This window comes from Branchiostoma lanceolatum, chromosome 8, assembly GCF_035083965.1.
Source record: "Branchiostoma lanceolatum isolate klBraLanc5 chromosome 8, klBraLanc5.hap2, whole genome shotgun sequence".
In the NCBI taxonomy this organism is placed as follows: Eukaryota; Metazoa; Chordata; class Leptocardii; order Amphioxiformes; family Branchiostomatidae; genus Branchiostoma; species Branchiostoma lanceolatum.
This window is the reverse complement of record NC_089729.1, coordinates 3,658,384-3,678,130: the sequence shown is the minus strand read 5'-3', so window position 1 is coordinate 3,678,130 and position 19,747 is coordinate 3,658,384. Positions and strand designations below refer to the sequence as shown.

At 43.3% G+C, this 19,747-nt stretch overlaps 7 protein-coding genes and 2 long non-coding RNA genes across 11 annotated transcripts in view; 3 read left to right on the top strand and 6 right to left on the bottom strand.

The window, feature by feature from the left end:
- Positions 1-50: 50 nt before the first annotated feature.
- Positions 51-2,941, bottom strand: LOC136440441 (acyl carrier protein, mitochondrial-like). Its single transcript, XM_066436488.1, has 5 exons — positions 2,732-2,941; positions 1,953-2,081; positions 1,239-1,326; positions 592-691; positions 51-307 (listed from the first exon to the last, which is right to left on the bottom strand). The coding sequence occupies exons 1-4, from the start codon at positions 2,906-2,908 to the stop codon at positions 600-602; spliced, it is 486 nt and encodes a 161-aa protein (XP_066292585.1). The 5' UTR covers positions 2,909-2,941; the 3' UTR covers positions 51-307; positions 592-599.
- Positions 2,942-3,652: 711 nt separating this feature from the next.
- LOC136440155 (histone H2B-like) lies at positions 3,653-5,388 on the bottom strand. The gene has a single exon (XM_066436010.1). The coding sequence runs from the start codon at positions 4,983-4,985 to the stop codon at positions 4,551-4,553; it is 435 nt and encodes a 144-aa protein (XP_066292107.1). The 5' UTR covers positions 4,986-5,388; the 3' UTR covers positions 3,653-4,550.
- LOC136440156 (late histone H2A.2.2-like) lies at positions 5,375-6,080 on the top strand. The gene has a single exon (XM_066436011.1). The coding sequence runs from the start codon at positions 5,412-5,414 to the stop codon at positions 5,787-5,789; it is 378 nt and encodes a 125-aa protein (XP_066292108.1). The 5' UTR covers positions 5,375-5,411; the 3' UTR covers positions 5,790-6,080.
- A 312-nt stretch (positions 6,081-6,392) lies between these two features.
- Positions 6,393-7,360, bottom strand: LOC136440158 (histone H4). The gene has a single exon (XM_066436013.1). It carries the CDS (start codon positions 6,751-6,753, stop codon positions 6,442-6,444), a length of 312 nt encoding a protein of 103 aa, XP_066292110.1. The 5' UTR covers positions 6,754-7,360; the 3' UTR covers positions 6,393-6,441.
- Positions 7,359-8,264, bottom strand: LOC136440157 (histone H2B-like). Its single transcript, XM_066436012.1, has one exon. It carries the CDS (start codon positions 8,070-8,072, stop codon positions 7,707-7,709), a length of 366 nt encoding a protein of 121 aa, XP_066292109.1. The 5' UTR covers positions 8,073-8,264; the 3' UTR covers positions 7,359-7,706.
- A 455-nt stretch (positions 8,265-8,719) lies between these two features.
- Positions 8,720-9,306, bottom strand: LOC136440154 (histone H3). Its single transcript, XM_066436009.1, has one exon. The coding sequence runs from the start codon at positions 9,212-9,214 to the stop codon at positions 8,804-8,806; it is 411 nt and encodes a 136-aa protein (XP_066292106.1). The 5' UTR covers positions 9,215-9,306; the 3' UTR covers positions 8,720-8,803.
- A 1,964-nt stretch (positions 9,307-11,270) lies between these two features.
- LOC136440759 (uncharacterized) lies at positions 11,271-13,148 on the top strand. Its single transcript, XR_010756706.1, has 2 exons — positions 11,271-11,529; positions 12,065-13,148. It is a non-coding gene; the product is annotated as an uncharacterized lncRNA (long non-coding RNA).
- On the bottom strand, positions 12,923-14,504 carry LOC136440758 (uncharacterized). Its single transcript, XR_010756705.1, has 2 exons — positions 14,250-14,504; positions 12,923-13,628 (listed from the first exon to the last, which is right to left on the bottom strand). It is a non-coding gene; the product is annotated as an uncharacterized lncRNA (long non-coding RNA).
- A 703-nt stretch (positions 14,505-15,207) lies between these two features.
- The window catches only part of LOC136440756 (protein sidekick-2-like), a 42,938-nt gene continuing 38,398 nt past the window's right edge, over positions 15,208-19,747 (top strand). For 2 of the 3 annotated variants that reach the window (XM_066436861.1, XM_066436860.1), the window contains exon 1: positions 15,208-15,771. In XM_066436861.1, coding sequence (XP_066292958.1) covers positions 15,699-15,771 — 73 coding nt within the window. In that variant the 5' untranslated portion in view covers positions 15,208-15,698. The remainder of the gene's footprint in view (positions 15,772-19,747) is intronic. The other variant, XM_066436862.1, reaches the window with a different exon arrangement.

Genomic DNA, 19,747 nt, shown 5'->3' with positions numbered 1-19,747 from the left:
TCTATCTTTGCACAACTTGAGGTGCTTGAGATGTACAATGTTGTTTGAAGTACAGACCAGTTCCTACAGACATCTATTGAAACTCAACAGGTCAATAATGAATACTAGTACTAGGTAACAGGGTTTTACTGAATTGCTATCTTGGAGAATCACAGTATTTTCATCTAAACGTCACAAGATAAGTAGGCAATTATCAACGAGTCATCTATTTTCAAGTCTGGACCTGATGATGATAATCTTGAGATGCATGCTCTGCTCTCTGTATGTGGACTATTTGTACATTTGTATCAACTCCAAGAAAAGCAATCTGGAAAACAATAACAAAAGTGTTATACACTGTATAAAAGTAAGACAGAAACAGTGTTTGGAAACAAGATCTGTGAGCTATATAATGGTTTGTAATTAACAATCAGTCAGTTGTAATATTTGAAGACTCTTAAGTTTTTTACAACAAGCCCTTCAACTTCAAGCCACTGAAAGAAAACAAGATTACATGAACTTTGCACTTATTTTTCAATAACGGCCAATGCTGATTTTCAAGCACATGTAAAATGGATGTTTGAAAGATGTTTATCCAGGAACTATTCCCACCTGTGATGTTATTCATACACATCCTGCCTGTCTGCAACGTAGTCACAAATGTCCTGTGGTTTCATCAGCTTCTCAGCATCAGAATCTGGGATCTCAAATCCTGTTGACAGAACACAAAGGTAAAGCAGGCATCCTCAATTGAGGTGAAGCATGATGCTTTTTCAAGTAGCTAGTAGTAGTGCAATGCGGCTTCGCCACAGCTCGCGTTTTTGGCCAAGCACACTGGGTCACCCCTACTTTTCTCGATAAGTGTGTTGGGTTCTTTTACGTGCTGAGGTTTGACGTTTGAGGCTTACGCCCAAAGCTCCCTCATACACGGGGCCGCCGGCTTAACGTCACCATCCGGGCCCTTCGGATCCGCGGAATTTGATCCAGATGGCGAAGCAGCGGAGTTGGTGCAGTGATGACTCAAACACAGAAAGACATTGTTGCAAATTATCAATTTGGTGCATCAAGACAACAATGCGCAAAATATATTGAACTTCTAGCACACACATCTACTGTGTGTTGATCTTCTCTGATATACTCTATCTATTAAATAACACAAGGTCAAGCTGGATTTATATGTGTAACATAAAACATCAGTGAGACATCACTATTTCTTCCCTTGGCCTTCAATCCTTACATTTACTACAAGAAATACTTACCAAACTCATCCTCCATCGCCATTATGATCTCGACTTGGTCCAGGCTGTCCAACCCCAAGTCATTCATGAAATGGGCCTCCAAGTTCAGCTGTATAGTAGGAATGGTACAAGTATGGCAAGTTACACCTACTGATGTAGTATCAACAGCTTCAACTTCTTGGACATCATCTTCTCTCCAATCTCTCTCTCTCTCTCCAATTTAACGTCTTTTGTTCCCCATTATATGGGGGTTGGACGTGCTTGCACATGGATGGGGAAGCCCCAGAACTCCTCATCAAGTGCAAGTCTTTTTTGTAGCAAGAGTTCCTCAGATTGATATCTATTACATAGTCTTCATGTCATCACTAAATCAAACTGGACTGTGGACTACAATCTTTTTTAATTTTATTTTCCCATGAAAATCTGAAAAATAATGAATATAATTGGCATGTCTAAACAGGGCGCAGCTGTATGCTCATGATCATGTTCTCCATGCACCTCTAGAGCTATACCAATTTTTTAAATAAAATCTATGTTGCTACATTTTGTATATCTGCAGCAAATTACCCATTTTATGCAACTTGCTCCTTTGGATCAAAAGTAAAGGAAAAAAAGACTGCAAAATTTTGTTGAACACTGAACTTAATAAGTTGTATGCATTTGAGTTGAAATGGCTTAAGACTAGAAATTATTCCCATCCCTTACAACATGTTTACGGTACGGGGTTGAGCCCACCTTCTCAGGGTTGACCTTGTCATACAGGTTGAGCACAAGCAACACTCTCTCCTTGATCTGCTTGATGGTCATTTCTGGCAGGTCGGCATAACCGCGCACACTCTGCAGGAGCAATCTCTCCTGGGTGGCCTGGAGCGAGATGGCAAGGTAATATTTCAACATATTCAGATATCCATATTGCATCTAGTGCATAAAAATTATGAGAGAGCCACAATATCATACAAAAATAAGACACAATTAAAAAATCATGTTTAACTAACTTGGAAGTAACCTTCATAAGCTAAGTTACCTGCCTACCTACCTACCTAGCCCCTTGACCTCCAGGTCGTTGGGGGACAAGGTAGCAATGAAGCTAGGTCAATGGGCATCAAATCTATGCTACTTTCTACAACATAGATTGTTCGACCTAAAATCATTTGTGAACCTGTGTTCATCAGAACGATTCATTAACACTCTCTTTCAACCTATTTTCTTACGTATTTTTTTACAGCACAGAAAAAATGGTGCTGCCATGCAAAAATATAATCAGTACAGTACTACAGATAACGTTACATAACGAATCTGTCATGATTTTTACTGCAAACGAACATTTCAACTGAAATTTAGCTTCCTCTTAAGGTGAAGGGGGTACTTAATAAGATACTTGGTAGTAGGGCAGGCTTTATACTATAACATATTCACAACAACTTTATATTTGCACAAAGAGTAGCCAGGCCAGGCTTATGCAAGATGGCGACACAGAAGAAGTTCGTGACCTCGTCAAGTGTCAACCTTCTTACCTTTGTAACAGCACTGAAAGAAGAAAAGCAATGCCTTTGGTGCGTGTCTGATGGCAGGAAAAACTTCTTGGAACATAATCCGACAGCCCCTGCTCTTATAGCAGTTGCATTTAGGACAGAAACTTGGCTTGAAGCTAAGCCATAGACCGCACGGATTCCTCGCAACATGGTCGCCATTGTGTCCGCTCCCAGAATGCATTGTACTGGTTTAGGCGATACTAAGAATACTAGTATGTAGGGGTGATTTTTTGGCGACATATTAGGAGCGGAGCCTGTGGGGTATCATTCGCATTACCTCCCTATCGTGTTACCAACAAAGCCAAGAGCAGACATACACATGGGATTTTTTTCTAAAATACACTTTCCCTCGGTTTTATGGTAAGTCTTGGAATGCATTGTCCTGTTGTCAATGCTTGGTTGCAGAGTGCCTGCTTCACTAACATGTTTCTGCACGTGAAACATTTGCGCGCGAATTGCGGGTGAAAAATAAAAGTTCCTAAAATATGTCAGAAAATGTGTACTAAACTGTTAGTCAGAAAAAAATGACCACGTGATATGATTTTGATTTTTTTCTGTTACCTGATTTTTGTTGTTCTAAAACAGGATTTATAGGTCCCTAGCTTGGAAATAGGTTAATTTCCAATATATCTTCGCAGAGAAAAATACCTTTTTTGTGGGTGAAACCTGAACATTTGAAAATCAGAAATACAAGGAAAAGTTACTCCATGTATTCTAAGGTTTTGTAACAACTCGAGCCTTTCCTCCATTCTATAATCTTGATTTAATATTTCATCAAATAGATTCTTTCACGAGCAAATTTCACAATTTTTGCGCATGAAAACTTTGAAAATCACTTGAAAATTGAAAGAGCAAGGGCTTTTACTGTAGGATGCTACAACAAAATACAGAAATTTTCTGTTTCGTGTCATCTTTTCTGAAGTACAATTTTAAAATCCCGTGGGATCAGCTGCTTTATTATTCACCAAGGGACATTAAAATCAGGAGTTTTTCGAGCGAAAAATTCAGGAAACAGATGGAATATCATATCATACACGTTTTTTTTTACATATTTCCAGAATTTTTTCACGCGCACAGAACCCAAACCCCCTGAGTATGGTCCTTGCTCAAACCAACATTCTGTCTTGATTTCACAGAGGTCTTTGATTTCATTTTGAAATGCAGCTTTCGAAACGTTCGAGTATCATTGAAGGCAGGCTGAGAGTCATTGATTGGGTAAACCGCATTCATATGGAGCCAGTCCGAGCCACTGAGCAAGTGTGCATTGGCTGCGCAAGAGGTGCGACAATCTTATTGGGGTCCGGGGACATTCTCCCCCAGAGAAAATTTTGAAATCTTGACCCTAGCCTCCACCAGGCCCTCCTACGGGCATATGGATCGTAGAATTCGGTAAAAAAAGGAAAATTTAGCCAGTGGAGTCTGTCCACAGCGAAGATCACAACGGAGTCTGCAATGAAACCCTTGCAAATATTCTGCCTACAGCCGTAGTTATGGCCTGAAATCAATCAAGCATCCTGTAACGGCTCGCCGCCCTGTAACCGCCTCGCCGCCTAGGAGGGGACAAATATCCCCGGAGAGCTGGAGTTTTCGTTATATATATACAGACTACCGTAGTTGGTCCTCTGGTAGAGACTAACTTGACCCACTAAAGTGCTATTTCCTGCATTTTTGAGGGGCAAATTGTGCTAGTAGTCTACATAGTCAACTAAGCATTAAGTGATAGTGATAGATGCAGTTCTTTCGAAAAGATGTGGGTGGCCCTGAAAAGGGCCGGGGTTCACGGGTCCGATGGTTGGGCGGTTTACTTGGAGCTGGTGTACTTGGTGACGGCCTTGGTGCCCTCGCTGACGGCGTGCTTGGCGAGTTCGCCGGGCAGCAGCAGACGCACGGCGGTCTGGATCTCCCGACTGCTGATGGTGGAGCGCTTGTTGTAGTGAGCCAGGCGGGAAGCCTCGCCAGCGATACGCTCGAAGATATCGTTGACAAAGGAGTTCATGATGCCCATGGCCTTGCTGGAGACACCGGTGTCGGGGTGCACCTGCTTGAGCACCTTGTAGATGTAGACACCGAAGGACTCCTTTCTCTTTCTCCTCCTTTTTCCCTTGGCTCCAGCGGGCCTAGCCTTTCCGGCTTTCTTGGCGGCTTTTCCTCCTGCTTTTGGCGGCATGTTGTAATCTGACGGAATTTGAATGACTGTCGTGAATTGGGTGTAGGACCTATTTATACGAGAGCTCATGCAAATTTTCTGATTCCCGGGCAAAGCTTGCGGACGTGATAGGAAGCAGTGCTAGCGGCAAACTTTCTTCTTCTTCGATACTGCCCAGCCTCATGGCAATTAAACGTTTTTGTTATTTGCTTTTTTTCCCTTTCCGGTTGCGTATAGTACACAGTAAAAATATCAACGGCACATTGTACTTTCTAAAGACAGCAACCACTAATGTATATGCTATTTGATTTAGCGTAATCACTGAGCTTAATCTTTACGGACCTGGTCGAGACCGAATTTGCAGCACTCGTACCCTATTGGTGCAGAAGGAATGAATCTTGTGCTCCTATTGGTTGCATAGGCGGAACCTTCAATCCACATGCTTGCTATAAATACTTAGAAACCGTTTGGAAAGGTAATTTTCTATTCCCCGAGCTCAACTCACATCAACAAAACATGTCTGGACGTGGTAAAGGAGGCAAGGCCCGTGCAAAGGCAAAGAGCCGTTCTTCCCGTGCAGGGCTTCAGTTCCCTGTCGGTCGTGTGCACCGTTTCCTGCGTAGGGGCAACTATGCTCAGCGTGTCGGTGCTGGCGCCCCAGTCTACCTTGCCGCCGTGCTGGAGTATCTGACCGCTGAGATCCTCGAGTTGGCCGGCAACGCTGCCCGTGACAACAAGAAGACCAGGATCATCCCCCGTCATCTTCAGCTGGCCGTCCGTAACGATGAGGAGCTGAACAAGCTCTTGTCCGGCGTGACCATCGCCCAGGGAGGTGTGCTGCCCAACATCCACGCCGTGCTCCTGCCCAAGAAGGCTGCTTCCAAATCCAGCTAGATATCGCCCGAACAACAACCGAACACCCCGGCCCTTTTTAGGGCCACCCACATCTTCACGAAAGAGCTTGTTAAATCACTGCTGTTTTTTTCCTTTTTTTTCTATCTTGGATCAAACATGTAACAAACCGAGAAAATCTAGCAGGGATTGGCCACATAGATGGATATCATGCCAGAGGAGTTGGTCCGCCAAAGAAGTTTCAGTTTGGAGCCTGGTAGAGGTTACGTTTCTGGTGTGATCTATGAAAACGGAACGATCTGCTTTGCGGTTCCCAAATTATCCATTATTCCAGTCTCTTGTCACTAGGCTAGCACTCTGAGCGATAGGGACAACGTTTGCACCAACCCTCAATTCCATCTTGCCCAGCCAAGCCAACAATATAAGTCCCATCTATCGTAACAAAGCAACAATAGCTGGGTATTGTTTTTGCTTAATATTTTATTGAAAGACACCATAGATGTTTACGCCGCCACATGTTAGAAAATATGTACAAAGCTCGTATGGTTACAAGTGTCCTTTTTGTCTTGGGACAGAACGCAGAGCTAGAGGAAGACTACCAATAATATTCTATCGTGAAACAGCAACAGTTCTTTTAGGAAGATGTGGGTGGCCCTGAAAAGGGCCGGGTCATCATTGTTTTCAGTCAGGTAGTCTAGCCGCCGAAGCCGTACAGAGTGCGGCCCTGGCGCTTCAGAGCGTAGACAACGTCCATGGCGGTGACGGTCTTGCGCTTGGCGTGCTCGGTGTAGGTGACGGCATCACGGATGACGTTCTCCAGGAAAACCTTGAGGACGCCACGGGTCTCCTCGTAGATGAGACCGGAGATACGCTTGACACCACCACGGCGGGCCAGACGACGAATGGCGGGCTTGGTGATGCCCTGGATGTTGTCACGCAACACCTTACGATGGCGCTTAGCGCCTCCCTTTCCGAGCCCCTTTCCTCCTTTGCCACGTCCAGACATATTGAAGTTTCACTTAAATCTGATAACTACCAACTGCCTTGTCGGTGATTTATATCATCTTGCGGACCTCGGCGGAGTGCCGTGTCCTATCTTTTGGCCAACAGACAACCAATGGTGGACAGCCACTCCGTAAAGTAGGGCGAGTCCAGCTGGGCGAGTCTACTGGGTTTAGTTTTTTTTTTTACATATTCATTCTTTTTATTAATTTTCAAAATAACAAAAATAATAACTTGGCACATATACAAAATAAATGAAACACACGAGAAAACACAAAAACTGATACATAAAACAGGGAAACAATATATAATCGAACCCATGCATTTTGGTAATTAACTACATAATAACAAGTGATTTAGGTTGAAAGGACAATATGTAGCCTTCCCCACCTTCCCATGTGTTTTTGAGTTTTATCAAGTCGTCTGGCAATAATGTTTTCTAATTGTTGAACATAAAGAGACATAAAACAGGATAAATCTAACTTCTTTTGACGATATTTGAGAATATAGATTTTACCTAAAAGAATAATTAAGTTAGACAGAACAAGACATTCATATTTGTAAGGTTAAAGGGCCAGTCATCCACCTTAGCCCAGAAACGTGCAACTATCCAAAAACAGGCAGATAGCTGTCTCTTCTTCCTCATTACAAAGATTACACACAGGGGAATTAACGAGGCCCCAGGTAAAAAGGTTTAATCGCAAAATAATCTGGGGCAGGCCTAATCGCAAGTGATGTGATGGAACCCTCCAAGCATAGGATTGTAATCATATTATATGCGCCCTATTTTCTGAATGATCATTTTCCAGTGGGGCTTTCGCATGAGTGAGATTACCAACTGCTTTCTGAAACGACCTGATATTCTGCGTTAGGTAAAAGATACGATACAGAACTTTTTGGAAAGATGTGGGTGGCCCTGAAAAGGGCCGGGGTAAACTGGTCGGGCGGTCAGGCGGTTTACTTGGAACTAGTGTACTTGGTGACGGCCTTGGTGCCCTCGCTGACGGCGTGCTTGGCGAGCTCGCCAGGTAGCAGCAGACGCACGGCGGTCTGGATCTCGCGGCTGCTGATGGTGGAGCGCTTGTTGTAGTGAGCCAGACGGGAAGCTTCTGCGGCGATGCGCTCGAAGATATCGTTGACGAAGGAGTTCATGATGCCCATGGCCTTGCTGGAGACACCGGTGTCAGGATGCACCTGCTTGAGCACCTTGTAGATGTAGACACCGAAGGTTTCCCTCCTCTTTCTCCTCCTCTTTCCCTTGGCTCCAGCGGGCCTAGCCTTTCCGGCCTTCTTGGCGGCTTTTCCTCCTGGCTTGGGTGGCATGTTGTTCTCTAGCGGCGTACAGAACGAATACAGTAGGCTGTGTGCACGACCTATTTATAACAGAGCTCATGCAAATTTTGGATTCTGTCTGGGTATTACGGACGTCGAAGGGAGCAGGTCCGCTTGCTATTCCGTGATACGACCTACGAGAGAGCACTAAAGCGGTTGCCAGGCGAACGCGGGAAAAGAAGTATTTTAGTGTCTTTCTATCATTTGAAAAACTTCATTCATTTGTGGTAAGCTAGTCTGCAACGTTTCTCTTTCCCTCCCCACATTATACTAATCTGGATGGGTGACATGTTTCTAGGGCCAACACAGGCCTATTCCTCGGCTCTAGGGCCAGGAAGCCACCAAGGAAATTCTACAAGCCTCCGAGTTAGACAACGTTCAAAGATCGGAGGTCTGGCATACGGGCTACACATTATACATGAATGATGAAGCGCATGCGAACTAATAGATGTTTTGTGCGTATACATGTAGAGTAGAGTAGAGTAGAGTTTCTTCGGCCAGGTAGGAATCGGCTGGTTCCATTTTAGGCCGCTCTTTTTAAGTGAGATAACTACGGGAAGGGGATATGATCACAACAATATTTGTTGCACGGCCCACACGTATCAAAATTACAAATATAACTTATGAGAAGTGGTGGATAACATGACAACAACATCGTTCTTTTTGGAAAATGTGGGTGGCCCTGAAAAGGGCCGGGGTCACTTGGGTCAGGCTGGTAGGTGTTAAGCACGCTCGCCACGGATACGGCGGGCCAGCTGGATGTCCTTGGGCATGATGGTCACACGCTTGGCGTGGATGGCGCACAGGTTGGTGTCCTCGAAGAGACCGACCAGGTAGGCTTCGCTAGCCTCCTGCAGAGCCATGACGGCAGAGCTCTGGAAGCGCAGGTCGGTCTTGAAGTCCTGAGCGATCTCCCTGACCAGGCGCTGGAAGGGCAGTTTGCGGATGAGCAGCTCGGTGGATTTCTGGTAACGACGGATCTCCCTGAGAGCCACGGTACCGGGCCTGTAACGATGAGGCTTCTTGACACCTCCGGTGGCCGGGGCGCTCTTGCGAGCGGCTTTGGTGGCCAGCTGCTTCCTGGGGGCCTTGCCTCCAGTGGACTTACGGGCGGTCTGCTTGGTACGTGCCATTTTGTGAACACAAAGTTTGGCTGGTGCAGTGAACGTTAGGTATTTGTACCCTGGCGGTAATCATGACGATACCATTACTAAGCTAAGTGATTGGCTGCCTTTCAAAAAGTGAGTTGTCATTGGTCAGATTTTGTAGTTGTTGATTGGTCGAATGTGGAGACGCCATGATCCTGCTTTTGCAGCAAGCTCTGTGTTTTAAGTGAAACGAGCTGTGATTGGTCCATTATCCTAAGACCCAACTCGTCATTTTACCTGCAGTGCTTAAAATGGTCGATAGAGGCCACTTTTGATCGAGTAACTCCAGACAAATCTTGGTTGCTGTCCTTATATTGGTCGCTAGACGTCACTCCAGCATACGGCACAGTTGTCGTACTAGATTACTAGTATTAGTAGAGCTGTGTACCTAAACAAAAATTCAGGTACAGGTACGGTACAGGTGCAGCGGTTTAGGTACACGTCCGGACCTGTAACGTTAACGTACATGTAACGTCACCTAAACAAGTTTGGTCAATTATCTGTAAGTTAAACATTGAGCCAACTGTCTGTTGTAGTGATGAATTGTCACATTTGTATCAGGATTTATGTATTTGAATCTCAAAAGAAGTTATTTTATGCATGTTTTCTTCATTTTCAACTGTGAGGTTATCAAAATTGTCATCTCTGTCAAGCGATTTACCTACCTTTAGTCTAAAAAACGGTGTCCACCGATGTTTTCGTTTGTTTAGGTGCATGTAACGTTACAGGTACGTACAGTAGATGTTCAGGTCCGGACCTGTACCTAAACAATTTTTATATAATAATATCAGGTGTATTTGCAGCCAGTGCCACAGGCAGGTACCCAATGTGTAGGGTAATGAGGCTGTTTAACGTGTTCGAGGCACCTCCTCGAGCACGGGACCCCCGTTTTAGGTACAGGTCCAGGTTTTAGGTACACAGCTCTAATTACTAGACATTATATATTGTTCTATTCCTGATGTACTGTTCCCGCGTCGACCAAAAACTGAATTGATTGATTGATTGATTGATTGATTGATTACCTTTATCGTACAGTCATAACCTTCCTACACTATTAAAAATGAATCTATAAAGTTACCTTCGTCAAGAAGGTTATGTTTTGCATTTGTGTGTGTGTGTGTGTGTGTGTGTGTATGTGTGTGTGTGCGTGTGAGAACGATGAATGTTCTAAATGCATCATTTTCATATCTTTCTTGTGAGTAAGGCCTTACCATTGAAAAAATGTATGAACAGAGGAATTGAGGTCACCTTGCAATAGTTTTTGCTGCGTTTTTCCGCACGTCCCTTTCCATATTCCTTTGAACTTGCGGTATGAAACCTTCCTGTTCGTTACACTTTTCTTCCTTATCTGCTTCAGAAATAAACTTATCTACTGACTTTCATAGAATGATTCATCCGCCTGCTATAAATATATATATATAACGTTATACTCTGGTTCTGCCCAACCTTCAAAGGTAAACAAACACAAGTTAGCGTAACGTCCTTTGGATTACTGGACTCCTACTCTCCAAGCAGAGGATGGGTTCAATTCCGGCAGGTTTTTGACGTGTTTTTAGGCGTTTTTGTCGGCCTTTCTACTTTTTCATTTTTTTTTTGTCTCTATAAAGACCCAAAAAAATGAAAAAGTAGAAAGGCCGACAAAAACGCCTAAAAACACGTCAAAAACCTGCCGGAACCCATCCTCTGCTTCGAGAGTACTGGACTCCCTGCCTACCTGTGCAATCGGGCGGATGTCAAACTGATGACATATCGCGCCTCACCTATCACTGACGTTACACGAAACAGTTACTGCCCTGCGGGCGTGCACCAGACAGACCACCTGTACATATCCCCCAGGGCCCAACGGCACCGTGAGAACATCGCAGAGGTATTTACAAGTCATGATGATTTGCGTGGCCGGTCAGCTTACAAACAGCCAAGAACTTACAAAGCGAAGAACCTTAAATCTATGGGTCAAGGTGTTTTGGAAACAAACTTATTGAGGGAATTCAAAACTTCCAAAGTGCTTTGCCAGATAGTTTGCAACGGGTCACGATTCTCAATAGCACGGGGTATAACGTACGTCACGGGATGGCCAGACACATTCGGTGGTCGCAGAGATCTATCAGCCGCAACGCGCAGACACATTCGACGCGCCGCGGAAAAATCAGCCGTCCGCGCGGACCTATCAGCCGCAACGCGCAGACAAATTCGACGCCGCGCGGACCTATCAGCCCTTCGCGAGGAAAACTCAGCCGTGGGACAGCGCCATCAGGTGTCTCACTACTGCCTTCAGAGAGCGCTGGAAAGCCCGCGCCAAGGTAGGTCCTCCACAATTTCCTTCTCTAGCGTCATATAGAGACATCGACTGGTAATCTAACTAGGCCTATCAGGTGCCAGACTATCTTAGGGTCATCCGGAGCCAGAAATAATCGGCAGGTCTTCAAATTAAGTCGAGATATAGGGAGAACAGTTCTCAATCGGTGACACACCACATCGAAGTTGTCAAGGTAAACAGTGGCTAATTCTGTATTTTGGGCCATTAGAAGCAAAGACATCGGCGGTTTTGACGTCTTTTAGTGTGATTGGGTGTCCAGAACAACGTAACATACTCTGGAATTGATATAATATGCCCACAGAGCGAAAATATGTGGTAGAAGTGATACCGCTATATAACGCCCCCCTCCCCCATCCTTCAGTACGAACCACCATGTGTAGAAGTACTAGAACGATGTTAGCTCTTATATCAGTATTAAAGCCATAAGAAGCGATACTGTTGTGGTCATTTCAATGAAGATGCAGAGTCATCAATGTTTATCCAGACAAAGGCATTCATTTTTGGAATTTGCATTTCAGCCATGGAGTTTGATGAGTAGGACAGGTTTGTGCATGTGACCACAAATGTAAAACCACCTGTTCTACCCTACAAGTCCAGCCTTCAGGAGGGAGATGAAGAACCACCTGACAAGCCATGCCTTGGGGAGGGACAGGGTACCTGGTCTTCAAGTAACAGCACCAGTGGATCCCGTTCAAACACCAGCACCAGTGGATCCCGTTCAAACACCAGCACCAGTGGATCCAGTGAGGGTTCAGTGTCTTTGGAAGAGTCCAACGAGTCTGATGACCTACCTGGTGTGGTTTTGCCAGCTGAAGATGTAGAAAAGGATGTCTCCTCCCCCACACGCAGGACTACAGTGCAGTCTGTGTACACATTGCAAGTGCTAAGCGAACAGCGGTTCAGTAGCTGAACACAAGCGTCGCTGCCATGGGGCTGATAAAGGACCAGCAATTTAGTGTGGGTTGTGCAATAAAGACTTTATTTATGCTAGAGACTTTCAGGATCACTAAGTTGAATCATCCAAGGAGTGCCCAGTTTGTCAGAAAGAGTTCAAGTGAAGAAGCACATGATAGTGCACTCAGATTGGGATTTTTGTGACAAACGTGCCTGGAAAGTCCTTTAAGTCATAGTATAAGAAGTCCTGAAACATCATCACAGAACCCATGACAATCCCAGAGTAAAGACGTTTGTCAGTGCTACAAGTGTGAACACAGATTTCATAAAAAGGAAGAACTTGTGTGTAATCATGCAGTAATTCTGGTTCATATAATTATATTTGTTGTTTCACAAGAAGGTATACCTTGTGTATAGTGCACCTGTACAGTGACATATTTTCATCTGTAGTGTTGGGAAAATCACGGCGCCGAGACTCGGTATTTGATTGGTTTTGACTTTGTTCTTCTTTTTTCAAGAGTCAATATTTATAAACGATCAGAATACTTTAATTTGTAATCTATAGCAATAGATTAAGCTACAGTGCAATATGATTACAACATAGTCATTTACCAAGTGATGTATAACAAGATCAAGATCATGGTATTGCAATTCAGCAAATATATATTTTGTAAACAACCAGAATAAATCTAGTTATATATAACTATATTTTGTGTGTCATTTTTGGATTAACATTTCAGGAAATACGGATGGTCAGTACAATTATGCAACGCTGAGATGGTCCATTACCTACATCTGTGAATATAACAACCTGACAAAGTATAGTCTTCATCCACTATCTACTCAATACATATCTCTATGAATATATAGATTTCTACGGCAAATATGGAGTTATTTGAATATTCCAGTTGTACATTGTATGATTTCCGTTGCTTAGTGCCTTTCGTATAAAGGGAGAGAAGCCTACAGTCCAGAAAAAGTGTCGTTGACGCTAGCTCGAGTAGGAGTTGACCAGGAGAGTTGTGTCTCTTTCTGCCTGGGACTTGCTGCAGTGCTGTCATCAATGCCAATGTTATCTTCTGTTACCCATACATCGTCAACTTCGCGTGTTTGCTTTCCAGGTGCCCGTTGTTTTGTTTCTACACCTTTTCCGCGGATGTAGTGTCAACCTGAGTCGACGAGTCATTTCTGAAAAATGTCAGGGTTGATTACTTGCAGTGACACATTATACCTGGGTAATAGTAGTAACAATATAGTAAACAATCTTGCGAGAAACGTATGAGATGTTCGTTGAATCATCTAGATGAGGATAATCCCTTAAAGTGATAAAAGGTATTCCCCGCATATCGCCAAAATCAATCGAGGCGACAAAAACACTATTGCCTGTTAATGCTTACTATACTACTACATAAGATATTGGCCGTAACTTTACTGGAAAATGGGGAGGGGGGCGACATATAGCGGTATCACTTCTACCACATGATTTTCGCTCTGTGGGCATATTGTATCAATTCCAGAGTATGTTACGTTGTTCTGGACACCCAATCACACTAAAAGACGTCAAAACCGCCGATGTCTTTGCTTCTAATGGCCCAAAATACGACATTAGCCACTGTTTACCTTGACAACTTCGATGTGGTGTGTCACCGATTGAGAACTGTTCTCCCTATATCTCGACTTAATTTGAAGACCTGCCGATTATTTCTGGCTCCGGATGACCCTAAGATAGTCTGGCACCTGATAGGCCTAGTTAGATTACCAGTCGATGTCTCTATATGACGCTAGAGAAGGAAATTGTGGAGGACCTACCTTGGCGCGGGCTTTCCAGCGCTCTCTGAAGGCAGTAGTGAGACACCTGATGGCGCTGTCCCACGGCTGAGTTTTCCTCGCGAAGGGCTGATAGGTCCGCGCGGCGTCGAATTTGTCTGCGCGTTGCGGCTGATAGGTCCGCGCGGACGGCTGATTTTTCCGCGGCGCGTCGAATGTGTCTGCGCGTTGCGGCTGATAGATCTCTGCGACCACCGAATGTGTCTGGCCATCCCGTGACGTACGTTATACCCCGTGAATAGTATGACCAACTAAGACCACCAAAGCCTCCCGAGGAACACACAGACAATACCTACATTGATCAGAAACATCGAAATCTACTTCACAAAACGTTAGAAGCTAGAGAAAACAAAACACATAGAAGGGAATGAAAACAGATTCCGTTTTGCAAGATATACCGAGAAGTTCTGTAGCCTGAGTAACTTTACCAGCCTGGTAGTGACCGGAGGCTGGTACTCAGGCTAGAAGTTCTGAACATCATCCCTTTATTGCTAATACATGTGGACTTTCAAGTATTTACTTCCACTTCAGTCACTGATTAGATAGTGATGATTTGATGGTAAATTGTCAGTACAAATAGATTCAATGACGGTAACGTTACCCATGAGTTGTGCAGGAAGCACTGAGTCAGCGCCTCACCTGGGGTACCTGGTACTGCCCTCAAAGGTATTCAGAAGGCTGTAACAGGAGGATATTGAATACTTTGAGCGGCTGAAGTTTGTAGTGCCATAGACCCTAGCAAGTTCTTAGTACCCTCTGCTATACCCCATATCTGGATAGTAGTGATGCTAAAATACAAGTTTATACTATGCGGTTGATTTTCCAACGCTTTACGATGTTTATTTGCAAAAAGAATACAAACCTGAAACTCCATACACACCCTCTAAAGCTCGAGTGTTTGCTCTCACCAGTTATCTAACCAATCAGAACACCTTTTTTGATCACGTGGTCAGTGTTTTCAAAAATTCTGCTTTAGGGTGATCTCGGTCGGTGTTGGCTGCTTGCCGCTTCCTGTACAACTTGCCATGTTCACGGCGTAGTAGAGCAATCCTGTTGGATTTCTACATTCAAGGGTAACTTTTTGTATCGATCGGTGAAGGTTAAGGTCACGGTGAGCAAATTTCGAGCAGTGTAGCAGCGAATGAGGCGACTTCCAAGTGGTCCAATTTTCAAGATGGCTGCCGGAGAGTAACTAACTCACAAGTGTTGGGACCTCAGTTTTGTTCCGGGCAGGATATCCTATCGTCCTTCTGTTGGACCATAAGATACAGGAGATTGTTGTGGACAAGAGGAAGTACTATCGGCGTGTAATAGTTGTCTTCCCGTGAGTGTTTACTGGGTGCGAGACTGGTGAGACGCGCTGTTGTCCGGAAGAGTGGGGGCGGCCTGACGACTGGATACCGAAAATTCGTCTGTACAACCGTGACGGGCATGGCGACGACAATGGCCGTGGTCTTTAGGACTATATTACTGATCTGCTGTATCGCAGGGATCACCACAGCAGGTAGGTGTGATAATGATGTACAGGGTGTGTGAAGATATGGGTAAGGAACGCTGACGGAGTTTAAATGGCACACAGTTGTATTTGCACAGGCCTTGCCTGTAAACTCCGATTTCTGTCCACGGCTACTCGTGAACAATTGCAACAATTCGATCAGCAAACGATGTCTGAAACCCGACCAATTCCCTCTACACTCACATAAGTCAACGTCAGGTTTATTTGAACTATCTTGAGATCCTCTCAGCGGTGTAAACAGTCCATCCAGGAGTTGTAGTTCTCGGTATTACGTCGCCCGAGTTCGTGTTGGACCCCTGCCAGTTTACTAAAACCCACTTAATCGATGTTTACCGTACATCGATATTTGCTCCTGCCCGTTTCCGCCATCAAAATATCCATAATTCACAACGTACCCTTTCTCTTACTACAGTAAAAAAAGACATAATATCGTTAGACAAGATTCTACTGATACACACACGGAAGTAACCCCCCTCCCCCATCCATTCTATATTCTATATCATGCCCCAACAGTCCCATAGCCCTGTTTGAATGTAGCAGTTCATTTTGCACCATTGCGTGACGGTACCTGTCCCTTTGTTCACCAGGATGTGTATACAACAAAGAAATATACTGCTAGTGTTCTAGTTATTTTCTATCTTGAATGGGAATTGGGGCATGCATGTGATTTTGTGAAAAAATCAAATTACCAGGTCTACAGAGGATAGACAAAGATGTGCTTTCCACTCGTTTATGGTCAGTAACAAAATTGTAGATTGAATTTCGCTACAAAATTAAATGGGCGAGATAGTTGATTACATTATGGCCTAGGTGTGTCCACAAGAATGAACACAATGAAATAACCAACCATGCAGGTGAACAGGTTGTACCAAGTACCAATTCGAGGTCTTCCAAATGGAAATTGTGTGAAATTAGGCCATTTCACAACCAACAACATCCTGTCATGTTTCATTTAGCATTCAAATGAGGCAATTCCCAAAAGTGTTGAGGTGTTTTGTAAAACCTGAATTTTTATTAGGACACCCATATACCAGTAGTCAGACACTCACTCACAGAACAATGTTGTATTTTAGTATTTTTACGTTGTGCTTGGAATTCCATAAAAATTGGGAAACCCTATGATATGGTTCTGTATCGAAAATAGATTTTCAAAGTTATGCTTTTTGACAATCCTCAAACAAAGTGCATTTTTGTTTATGATGACTTTCACATGACCTTATCTCTTTGTGTAAGGTGCAAAACAGGTAACAAAGCAAGCATACTTGTGCAGATAACTGGACGTCCCAAGTAGTTTTCATCCAAACAAAACTCTATTATTGAGGCTGTTGTTGGGCTTCTTTTACAAGGAACACCAAACACACAGGAACATGCAATTATCAGGCAGCAGGCCTTCATTATTATGGTATTAGGGGTTGTCCACTACAGCTTACCTGCTGAGTCAGGGAGATTGACAGACAGGATCTCAGACAGACAACTACATTCACTGTCTTCAGGAGAAATCACATGATGTACTGTAGTTAAATCTTTAGTACCTGTCGTTTCTTAGCTGCTGTCCCAAAAAATTGAATTTAAAGGTAAACCTTGGAGCACCTAAATGGTTCTAGAAAGAGACAAAGTAGTTTTCAGGCTATTTCATTGTGTGGTTCAAGTACTTCCTACCTGTTTTGGTCATGTTTACCAAGCACAGCTGTCTAATTCATCATGTAGTCTGACAACAGAGATGATTTACAAAGCCATGTTCTTGAAGGACAGAAGAACAGTAAGACTGAGGTGTGTTGTGAATAGGCCACGCTACCAGACATGGCCCCAGTGTCTCAGGTTCACTGCCGATGAATAACAACTGTATTCGACCTGCAGATTTATGAGGTCTAGTGTTGACTCTGAATTTCCTCACCACACCATGCCATATGCTTGTTTCCTCTTCCAATGTTGAACTTCTAGACATGTTGTTGAATTAGAAGTATTCATAACTAAGAATATTAGTCAATAGGAGAGGAAAAAAGCAACATTTAAATTCTTGTATTTCCCCCCAAAACCTTACATCTCAACTGCCCTAACTGTTTGTTGCCTCACCACCAGTATTTGATTATTCTACTGTTTGACTTGCATAAATGTGTTTTTAGGACCATCTTTGTTCAAGCCACACATGTTTGTAATTCTAGTCCTTTTCAGTCTCGCTTTGGCCTGTATCTATTGGCCACAGTATGTAATGTTATTAGTTATGGGGTTTCTCCTTTCAGAACCTCATAATGCATAGAGCTACTGTTACTCTCTCTGCCTGTGCACTTGGTGCAGAACTAATTTTAGGACACACAGACATGAACATCAGGAGATGAGTGATTTCATGGCTGTTATGAGTGACATTCCAGTCATAAGCAAGGAATGAGGGACACCAGAATGTTTTCATAATAACAGTGGCATTTTGTTTCACAGTAATCCCCTGTGTGATTTCATGGGTTGAAATCTAAACTGGTTGATTTGCAGTGTTATGACAGTTTTGTTCAAAACAGGTCCCAAGACAAGCAGTGACATCATGTGCAGTCAGATTAAATTAACCATAGGTGGAATAGGTTGTTATGTTTCTAGCATAATAACAATACAATATATGATATTCAGTAGACTGTCTGGAAGGAAGATAACTTCCTTGGTTTGAAAGGCCATTAGCCATATCATATCATTCAAGTGGCTGTGTTATCACTACTGCACATAACCAATGATATTTTTGTGTTATTTAGGATGTATAATAAATGACTAGAATGAAATACTAGATCTAGTACACAGAGCACAGAATGTGCCAAAATGAGCCTCAACATTAGTCAGTCTGTCAGCTCTGATGTATCTATTGAATCCCTTGGGACAGCTTGGGGCTAAACTGTGCCATCAGATAGCACTGGTGACCTTGTGGTAACCCCCATCCACTTCTCAGCAAACCACAATTTCATTAGTCAGAGATAGATTTACATCTGATCTGGTTATCTGTCTTCTGTCATTCACAGTCATCAGTTAGTGACTTAGTCACGATGTCCAATGAAGTAGCATACCATATTCTACTTCATTTAGATGACAGATTTGGTAAGGCTTTTCTGCACATCTGTGGATGTGTTGATAGATTGATAAGAGCATCTGTTTGGTTGTATCCAATCAAATGTGTGTATTATTGTAAGGCTTCCCACTTCCACTGTTGTGACATTTTCTGTGAGATTCCTAATCTGAGGTAATGCCATATGAATTGAAGTAAAACTGGAACAGATGACATAAGGTTATGTTACGGTTTGAGTCAACAGGCGACAACTGTTTTTGTGAAGATATTCATCTGTTCTGGCAGTAAGCTTTCAACAATTCTGATATTACATGAAGTTGTTAGGTTTTGACACATGATGTTATATTTGAGAACTCACTTTCTATTTTTGATCTGTTTGTTCCACCCTGTCAGTGCTCTTGACATTATTATCCTCACCCTTCTCTGAAACATGCCTTACTGGCACGTTTCATTGAAACTGAAGTTAGCTACTGGTGTCTATGACATGATAACATGATAATTGTTTAGCTGCTGTTTAGCTGTTGTTACTCATGTAGTCATGTTGATGTGTGAAAATCAATAATGATATGTTGTTTGCCACAACAGGTGAATGTTGCATTGTCAATTTTTTGGTTATGGGTGTCTGTAGTATCATACTATGCAAGGAATTTATGCCTTAGCTGCCTTGTCTGTTGTCAGGAGCAGGTGTGGTATTTGGGGTCCAAGTCATGATAAGGTAAAACCAAGGCTAATATGAATGAGCAGTGAACAAATTAAGAATGCAGCAAACATATTGCAGATGCTATAATCCAAGACATATCTAGGCTTATAGTAGCTCGCTATCATCATATTTGGACATCTTTTATGAAGTCAACTATTTTTTTACCTTAATTTTTTTGTATTTACCTGCTGAACTAGCTTCATCATCTGGAATGCTTGACAGAT

Excerpts from the sequence above, each read along its gene's own strand:
- LOC136440157 (XM_066436012.1), bottom strand. The coding sequence starts at position 8,072 with ATGCCACCCAAGCCAGGAGGAAAAGCCGCCAAGAAGGCCGGAAAGGCT.
- LOC136440154 (XM_066436009.1), bottom strand. The coding sequence starts at position 9,214 with ATGGCACGTACCAAGCAGACCGCCCGTAAGTCCACTGGAGGCAAGGCC.
- LOC136440158 (XM_066436013.1), bottom strand. The coding sequence starts at position 6,753 with ATGTCTGGACGTGGCAAAGGAGGAAAGGGGCTCGGAAAGGGAGGCGCT.
- LOC136440155 (XM_066436010.1), bottom strand. The coding sequence starts at position 4,985 with ATGAGCTCTCGTATAAATAGGTCCTACACCCAATTCACGACAGTCATT.
- LOC136440441 (XM_066436488.1), bottom strand. The coding sequence starts at position 2,908 with ATGGCGACCATGTTGCGAGGAATCCGTGCGGTCTATGGCTTAGCTTCA. Across the intron at positions 2,082-2,731 it reads CTTTCAGTGCTGTTACAAAG|GCCACCCAGGAGAGATTGCT; the intron begins GTAAGAAGGTTG and ends ATCTCGCTCCAG. Across the intron at positions 692-1,238 it reads GGCGATGGAGGATGAGTTTG|GATTTGAGATCCCAGATTCT; the intron begins GTAAGTATTTCT and ends TTCTGTCAACAG.
- LOC136440156 (XM_066436011.1), top strand. The coding sequence starts at position 5,412 with ATGTCTGGACGTGGTAAAGGAGGCAAGGCCCGTGCAAAGGCAAAGAGC.